Source organism: Mauremys reevesii, linkage group 3 (genome assembly GCF_016161935.1).
Source record: "Mauremys reevesii isolate NIE-2019 linkage group 3, ASM1616193v1, whole genome shotgun sequence".
Taxonomy (NCBI): domain Eukaryota; kingdom Metazoa; phylum Chordata; order Testudines; family Geoemydidae; genus Mauremys; species Mauremys reevesii.
This window is the reverse complement of record NC_052625.1, coordinates 67,189,314-67,198,513: the sequence shown is the minus strand read 5'-3', so window position 1 is coordinate 67,198,513 and position 9,200 is coordinate 67,189,314. Positions and strand designations below refer to the sequence as shown.

Below are 9,200 nucleotides of genomic sequence, written 5' to 3'. Positions count from 1 at the left end.
CCGCTAACATAAGTGCCTCTCGGTGCTGATTTAGTAACACCAGATCTTTGAGCAATGTAAAGTCAGTCAATGTAGTTAGTTCAACACTGTGTCAGTGTAAACACTGTGTTGTTACTGGCTTTCAGGAGCCATCCCACTATGCCCCACACTGACAATACAACGAAGTGCTCCCGATAAGGATGTGCACCACTAACATAAGAAGCCAAGTGTGTGCACACATGCAATTTAATAACTGTGGTGGCTGGCTCTAGGTTGACAATTTTGTAGTGTAGACATGGTCTTAGCCAGCATGTTACAAAACTACGTTGTTAAAAATGGCTGGAGCAGAAACGGCCATTTTTCTCAACTGTAAGGGGATGGAGACAGGGAACTGGGGCACTGAAAATTATGGCAGTCCCCTCCTCCCCAGCCTCAGGGAGGAAAACTCTCGGATGAGCTGCCTGGAGGAGGAATTTTGGAAAGCTGTGGTGTTGTAAGGGTTCAGCACAGGAGGATCTTCTGAAGACTGCTCTTCCCTGCAGCAGAAGGAAAAGCTGGAGTGCTGAGACCTGTAAAACCATCCCACAGAACTGCAGTGGAAGGAAGATTGTCCTGGAAGCTCTGTTCTCCCTAGAGGGGGAATGCTGAGGAAGGTCACTGGACCATATTGCAGGAAGTCTCATGGGAACCACAGCCTCCTCTGAAAGGACAGTGGGAGCCTAAACTTTTAAAATTGGCTCCTCGTGAGAAGCTGGGCCAAGGGGATGGATTCACCAGCTGGTGTTTGAGGAGGAGGAGAGCCAGAGCCTCCTACTCTGCTGCAGCTGCCATGGCCCTCGCATCCTATCTCATAGTCTAGGGCTACTCAAAGATCTACTACAGATTCACAGAGATATTAATGAAAGGAGCCTTGCTGAAGAGGAAGGGGATTGCCAAATCCAGAAGAAAGCTAAAAGGCTGAGAACATGTGAGGCCACTAAAAATGCTGCAAGTTATGTAAGCAACAGCAACAGACCCAATATGTCACCAACGATATTGTCTTGGCATACGATGAGCATTTCTACAGGCCCATCAAAGGTGAAGGCACTGAGTAGGCCCAGAGCCTTCACCATATTTTGTACAGACTAGGAGTGTTGCTGAGCTTTTCAAACCAATCTTTCCGGTTAGCCTATGGCCATCTACCACTTCTTCAGAAGGCCAGTGCTTGCCTCCTTCCTTGCCTGGCAGTAAGAGAGATCATTGTAACTACAGAGAGGAGCATACTAGGTGATCTCTTCACTCTGGCTCAGAGGGGAAAAAAATGAAGGAGCTTGGAGAGAGAGAAAAAGGAGAATGAGGGATAGCGAGGAAGATGGAAAAAGCAGGAAAGGTGAGAGAAAATATGAGCTGGAGAAAACCAAGCTCATGGGGAGCAAAAGTAAGGAGGGCGGTAAGAAAAACAGGAAAGAGTAGAGAAGAAAAATGGAGAGGGGAAGTGGAGATAAGTTAAGTTAATTCAGGGGAAAACAGACTGAAAAAAGACTATGAAACCTGGGAAAAGCAGAGAGAGGAAAAGAGAGGAAGAACAAAAGCGAGGAAAGCATGCCAAGTTACTTCATCTTTTAATCAAAAGAAGTTTGGTGCCAGATTATTATATAAAATATTTTTTTTCCTGAGGAGCAGGAAAAGGACAGTACAATGTAGATGGGAAACTTGAGATGCTTGTTTCTAAATGAGCATGAGAACCCAGTATGCCTATATGTGGTGGAGAAAAAGCCTCTCTTTTCATCTGCTGCCTTTCCCTTATCCCTCAATCTCTTTCTGTGTCTGTTTTCCCTTCAATTAACATGTTTTGCCTATTCTACTTTTTTTTTTTTTTAACTGGCTTCATACAGCTTCCCACTTTTGCTTGGCTGGCTCTAAACTTGCATTTTAGAATTTGTTTCTTTGCCTTTTCTGAGTTTCCAGCTTCTAACTGGAAAAAAAGTGCTAGGGTAAAACAAGACTATTTTAGGGGAATTAGGAGACAACAACAAGAATTCTTGCTGCTAATTCAGGCAAGGCAGAGAGAAACTGGCAGATAGGGAAGACTTGTCCTCAATGCACAACAAAAAAATCCAGCAATTTCATTGGGGTTCCTGCATGTTTGTTGCATGGCAGGGATAGGAAGCCAGTAAGCATGAACTAACTTGAAACAATCAGAGAAAACATATATTGTTTTTCTCATTTCCAGCTGATTTACGTGGTTGTATGGTTTCTCTAAAAATCTTGCTGACACATTTACTTTGCAATTCACCTTCCCTAATAAAATGTTAAAAGGCTTTTACTTTTTTATTCAATGAGCTCTTAGCGTTTCAGCTTTGAAATTATGAATTATATTGTAAATTTTAATTAACTTAATCACTATGTATAGAAAGGAAGAATAAAGCAAATAATTCTTTGCTGCCACTCTTTCCTCACTTTGGGCTTCATTCTATAAACAGTTCATTACTCTATATGTCTTTATGCTCATGTCTAGTCCTATTACATTAGTGGAACTAGGTGTGGGAGTAAAGATACATCCTATAGTAACTGTCTGCAGAACACCAGGGCTCACACCATTCTTTGTGATCTTGAATAATGGTCAAGAACAATTCTGAATTAAAAGCTTTTCTAAACATAACATTATGTTAAAGAGTTTGTATAAACTAACTGACAGGGTGGAAAAAGAACTATCTTGTTCTTAGTTAATTGGTTTTAATTACAGTTGATCTTCCCCTTCCCCTTGCACAGACGTTCCAAGGAAGGGCTATCACAGTGGCTATTTAGAAGAAAGAGATGGGTAAATGCCTACGGCAAGATCAGAATCCATACATATTTCAGCCAAATATCAATCATATGATTAAATTCTGATTACTACTCATTTCCTATTGTGAGGTTCAAACAACAGAAATTTTAGGATCCACTTCTCAAATTATATAAATAGCTTGTACATTGACTTGTTACAGGAACACCTGAATGGACAACAAAGATGGAGGGATAGAAACATGCCATTCATTATGAAAGCCCTATAGGTTGTATGACACAACAAACCTATATAGGAAGGACCCCTGATTTATGTGGCAAACTGGAAATTCTAAAGCAGTGTAAAAGACATTAAAATGTAGAGATTTCAGCTGACTATTAAAATGGATAGGAACAGAGGCATTAACATATAATTCAATAAAAATACTATACTTCAGTATTTTTCTGAATATTTCACAAGGTTGCACAATTCCCAGTTTACCAAGGAAAATAGCCCTACTGCATTGAATAAATCAGGACCCTTGCCAGAAATTGTAGGTCTGATATGCACAGAGTATATGGCCTTATGCCTTCCACCTCTTCCTGACTCTAAGAAAGGTGTGTGAGAGCTCTAGCCCCCTCCCTATGGCTGCAGGAAGAAGGTTCTCCACCAGCCCCTTGTGAAGTCTGGCAGGAGAAACAGCCCAATGGCTCCCATTGTAGTCAAATCTTGTAGCAGGTAACAGTGCTCTTCCCTCTGAGAATCCAGGCAAAGTAAGCAGAACACTGAACTGTGGGATCTGGGCAGAGTAGGAAAACAGTTTACCACAGGAACCCTTGCAACAGGCAAATTCCAGAGCCACAGAAATGCAGATGGCATATGGTCCCATTTATAAACCTTATTTCCAATGCATCTTTTCATTTATCTTAGTGAGAGATGGGGGAGGGGGTTGGTTCTTTGAATCCTTTTATTAACTCTCAGGCATGGAAACTGATCTGAAAGAAAGAGATGTACCACAAAGTTAATAACATCTTATTTTGACAGCATGCTTGATTGTTTATCTTGGAAAAGACTGCAATCTTTTCCAGTTCCTGCTTTTTTTGTATTACATGTGACCTGAAATGAATTATACATTTGATACACTCCAACTTCACCAGGTTTGTGGGTTTTTTGTTTTTGTTTTTTTAAGAAAAAAGTGATTATTACACCTGAAATTTCCAAAGATAAATAGTAAATACTGAACACTGGTTTTTCCTCCCACTCCAACCCTGCTGTGTTAGTGTACTGGTACAACAGTGGGATAGCATTAACTAGCTTTTAAAAACACTTACATTTGCAAGGTTTAACTCAGTGTTCTAAAAATAAACAACACAATTTAGTAGGACAGATGATACATTTTTGGTGGATAATTTATAACACAGATTCACAAATATGATCAAACAAATTCAATTTCTTAAAAATCTATATAAATACTTGTAACACTACTTCCCTTATAATGCACAAATTTCAAGTAATTACACATAAAGCTATTAGATTGCCTCTGACATACAAACAATGCAAAATACAAACATATATGCAGTAGCACATAAGGAATGATGTAGTGCTTCTGACTTTTAATTGTAGGTATGATCCCAAAAATAACAACTCAAAATAATTCAAAAAAAGCTAGTTTTAAGTTTAATTGTTGGGACAGAATGTATTGTGGGTGGTGGTTGCCTGGCAGCTGCTTTTGCTTTGTTGGCCTGACTTGCTCGGACTGCAGTTTCTAGACGTATTTTCAATTCAGGAGCAGCTCCCATTACTGTCTTGAAAGCATGAGGGTAGAGGGGACCAATGTGCATTAAATTCTGGAGTGCAAATTCATGAAGATCTTTTGATACTGTAGATGCAGAAACAAAAGCACTTTCATTCAGTAAATAAGAGATCAGAGTTGGAACTAGAAGAGCAAGCAACTGGACTCCTGAAAGTGAAAGAAGAAAAAAGCATAATAGATTAGAAATGAAAACTATATGGAAAATGAATTATGGCAATAATACTGTTCCTATAAAAGAGCCAATACAGTCAAAGTTGCAAACAAACACAGCAATAATATAATAAAATCAAAAGGAGTCTAAGATGCAGAAGACCTTTTTTCAGGATATCCAGTCTTCTTCCTGGCTGGTGTAGGATATGGCTGTATTCCACATTTTCTAGTGTTTAATACACTTCAGTTTTGTTCCAGCCACTTCACTGGGGAGTTTAGTGCACAGCCTGATAGTGCTCACTGCTAAATCTGTTAAACTGGTAGAGCATCTTGTACCTCAAAGGATCCTACAGGACTTTACAGATTGAGAAATCATTTCATCTTATTTCTGTAAAGCAGCCATCATAGGGAGTATGACATACCAGTTTAGGACACAAAGTGAAGCGTACCTCCATACCAGTTTGAAAATGCAGCAGGGAAATAAAAGTATTGGTAGTATAATATTGCTACCATGTTTGGAATTTACCTAGGACACTGGCACACCTCTTACTCTGAATGTATGGTTTAGTAGTAAGAGTAAGGATTTTATGAATCAGAATTCCTGCATTCTAGACCCGGTCTTTGTCACTGACTCATTCCATGATTTTCAGCAAATAACTTATGCTTGTTATGCATCTGTTTCTCCATCTGTAAAATGGGCATACTATTAATCTCTCACACAGGGGGATCGAAGTATATTTGTATTGTACTTTGAGAGCCCAAAATAAAAGATGCTATGTAAACACAAAGTAGAAGTATTTATTGTCTTTACTTTTGTGAAAAGCTTCCTGGTATCTTTAATGACTACACTTGGTTAGGACCTTAGTTCTACATTTTGTTTGAAAGATTATACCTCCAATAGAACAGCACCCCCTGTGTTGGTGCACTGGCTCAGGAAAGACTCAAAAGAGAGTCATCTACTAAATTGCCAAAACTCTGAAAGTTTCCCATCCAAGTTCTGACAAGCCCAAGTGTGCTTTGCTTGTGAGATCAGAGGAGATAGCAACCCAAGGAAGAGACACTTCTTGGAAAAAAATAAAAAGTAAACTAAAGCAGTCATTGCTGCTGATTTTTTGAATAATCTAATTACAGCTTTATTTTGTTTAAAATAAACAATTTTATTAGACTATAAATTTTAAGTTTGTAATAAACATTTTTGGTTAAAGGATTTTTCAGAATATTACTTATTATGGTCTTATATTTTGGGGTAAATGTGAACTGAGTGCTCATGTAAGTAGGGGGACTGATATGTTTGGCTCTAACTAATGTTAACAAAAATCAGATGTTGGACAAATTTCCCCCCATACATTTCTACTAGTCTATCATTTCACACCTGCTCTGCTCAGCTCAGCTATTCCAAAACCAGAGTGGCTCTTGAGTAAGTTCTGCCAATTGTATGTGGGGTTTTTGTTTTTAATGTGGATGAATATCACTGGGGAATATGTTGAAAACAGTAATCTTATTTTCAGATGTCTCTCGGGTATCAATCGGTCTCCGAATGCGGATTAATTTTTAACTTAACTGAATTTTAAGATATTTTATGAATATGCTTTTCTGTGGAAAGAAAGTGATGTTACTCTCTTCAGACTTGCCCACAATTTCAAACAGCCCTTCCAAACCCAGCATAGCTGTTTCTCAAGATAATAAATAACTTTGGTGATGGGTGTAGTATTGGTAGAAATACCTACATAAATAGGCAATAGGTCTGCTAAAATGGTCACTAGTGAAAGAGGTAACAATTGGAGCAGTTCGCAGCTCTCTATTACTTTTTTCCATTTGCAGGCACAAGAGGACAATACTACACCACATTTGGAAGTTTTCTTTACAACCACAAGAGGTAGGAGTGCTAGTGCAATCCTGGCATACAACAGCCTTTGTCATGTAAAGCTATAATACAATGACAGTTTTTGCATAATTTCAACCACCATTTTAACGGTATCAGCTCCGCCACCAAATCCCTAACTACAACATTCCTGATGTAAAATGTTGTATTTCAGCGTTATTAGTGTTCTACGGAAAAAAAAGATACTTACTATTCTGCTCCTCACCAAGGGCAACCAATGTTTCAAGGACTTTAATTCCTTCCTGGACTGCTAAAAGCTCTGTGTTGCTGTTTGGACGGTTACCTTCTACAGCCTTCAGTTTCTCAACCATTATTGGTGCCAATGAATGGATATATGGAGTTGACAGGGCACGGTTGGTGTGTTGGAATACAGAAAGTAGAAGCTGATAACACTTGGCTTGAACCTAATCAAGATAAATACATTTTATTGATTTATATATTGACTTGGCGGTCGACAATACAATCCATCACATCTTTGTGTGAACATAAAAATGCTTGGAGGAAATGAAGGAAAAAGACCACTGAAATTGGCAGAAAACAGCCAAAGACTAACAGATGGCTCAGCTGCTAAAAATACTGTTACTCAGTTTTCAATACAAGAAAAAGGAGTGCAACTAGGAAACAAATGCAGGAAACAAGAGAACAATGACTAAGTGAAACTAGGTAAGATAGGAAAGTTAACCAATAGTTAATAATATACTAATCAGCCATATGGGATGCATTCTAGAGTCCACAGGGAGCTGAATCCATAAATAACAGAATTACTAGCAATAACACTGGATGTATATGAGGAGTCATTTGAAGTTCCCTTCCAATTCCACAAAGGCAAAGGGGTCCCCCCAGCCTAAAAGAAGTATTAGAGTAGATTAGAGTAGTACAAAACATAGGTCATGGAAAACTAAGTTGATGTTCTTGATATTCTAAAACTGTGTCAACTGTGTCAAACTGTATTTGATTTGGCATTTAAAAGGGATTTTTCCAAAATACTACATAGAAATCTCAGACAAATTGGAGAGATATGACCTTGAATACCATATGATAATCCAGAAAGCGGGCTATGAAGTTGGACATATTTATAACACCATATAGGATGAGTTAACAAGCAGAGTCCTACAGGGACTTTGAACAGTATTATTCAAAATATTAATGACCTGTGAGAAGATCAATCTGACATTGATCACATTTTGGGGTGGCAGAAAACTTGGAGGTATAGATAAAATTACAAATTAAAATTATAGATCATAGAATCATTTACAGTAAGAATGAAAGAGACCTATTAGGTTGCCTGGTTTATCTTCCTATCAATGCAGGATTAATTCCTTGCAACAAATTTGATAGTGCTCTGTATAATTCAGATTTAGAGGCTCCCGCAATGTGTTGGAGATTCCTCAACTTCCATTAGGATTCTGTCTAAGATTTCCATCTCAGGACATTTTTCCTGATATTCAACCTACATTCTGGGACCAGTTTCAACTGGTTACTTCAATTCGTACTCCGGTACCATTATAAATAATATTCTTCCATCCTTGTTGTTTCGACTCTTCAAATTCTTGAAGTGACTTACCACGGAACCTTCGCTAGCTTTTGTTTAAACTGCACATATTTAAGAACAAAATCTTCACATTTGCAGGTAGAAGCTTTCATAGATTTCAGCAGGAGCCCAGTGCCAGCTTTTGATGGCAGAATTTGGTCCACAGTTCTTTTCTCTGTCCTCAAATGTAGAATTTTTGCTGATCCTACACTCACTGAAGTCAATGGCAAAGCTTCCATTAACTCTAATGGTGCAAGATCAAGGCCTGAGTCCACTTTGGAGTCTGTAGAGCTCTTTCTGAGATAAAGCTTCCCAGAATGGAATGAAGGGACAAGGGCTTCTTAGCTGAGAACTCTTGATTCTGCAATTCACTTCTGTTTGTCCAACAAAGCTGGAGTTTCCTAACTTAAGGGTATAATATAAAGCACAGCTATCCATTCAGGCTTTTGCCTGAGGCTGTTGTTTCAGTGGTGGAGCACTATTCTTTGGTGGTACAAGTATTTTTAAAGAATTCTCTATTTTATATCATTTCAGCTTATTTTTAAATGTGTGTCTGTTTATCATTAATGTGCACCCACCTAGGGGCTGCTGTAGTTGCCATTTTATATATTGAAATAATAAAATAAATAATACAATGCAATCTAGAGTATATTTCCCTTGTTGACATACAAAACAAAGTATGGACCCAGTATGGCTGATATTAAGCTGCTTTCTGTTGTTACCAAAACTGTGCTGGGAGAGTGTTCATTTCTGGCTAGATGATAAAGGCAGAGAACTTCCTTAAACAGAGGAGAGAAATTAACTTCTCCTGTTGTTGGTCTCTATACAGAGCTGAATAGGGATAGATGTAAAGGCTCCTTCTCGGCATTCTAGACACTCCCCTCTCCATTGTCTCCATCAGGAGCTCCTGTAGGTGTGACTATTGAACTGGAAGAAGAGACATGGTCTCAAACTGTTTCCCACCTTAAGAACTCCAGCAAGTCAAGCTTTGGCAAACTGCTGAACAGTGACAGAGCATAAGACCCCAGTTCAGTCTGGAAACAGATGACTCCACTGCAGAGAAGGACTCTCAGGTGGAATAGAGTTCTAAATGCCTAAATCT

The 9,200-nt window shown here is 38.6% G+C and overlaps 1 protein-coding gene across 3 annotated transcripts in view; it reads right to left on the bottom strand.

The window, feature by feature from the left end:
• Positions 1-1,838: 1,838 nt before the first annotated feature.
• The window catches only part of HEATR5B (HEAT repeat containing 5B), an 85,114-nt gene continuing 77,752 nt past the window's right edge, over positions 1,839-9,200 (bottom strand). For all 3 annotated transcript variants that reach the window (XM_039529299.1, XM_039529300.1, XM_039529301.1), the window contains 2 exons: positions 6,758-6,971; positions 1,839-4,682 (listed from right to left, as the gene is read on the bottom strand). In XM_039529299.1, coding sequence (XP_039385233.1) covers positions 4,378-4,682; positions 6,758-6,971 — 519 coding nt within the window. In that variant the 3' untranslated portion in view covers positions 1,839-4,377. The remainder of the gene's footprint in view (positions 4,683-6,757; positions 6,972-9,200) is intronic.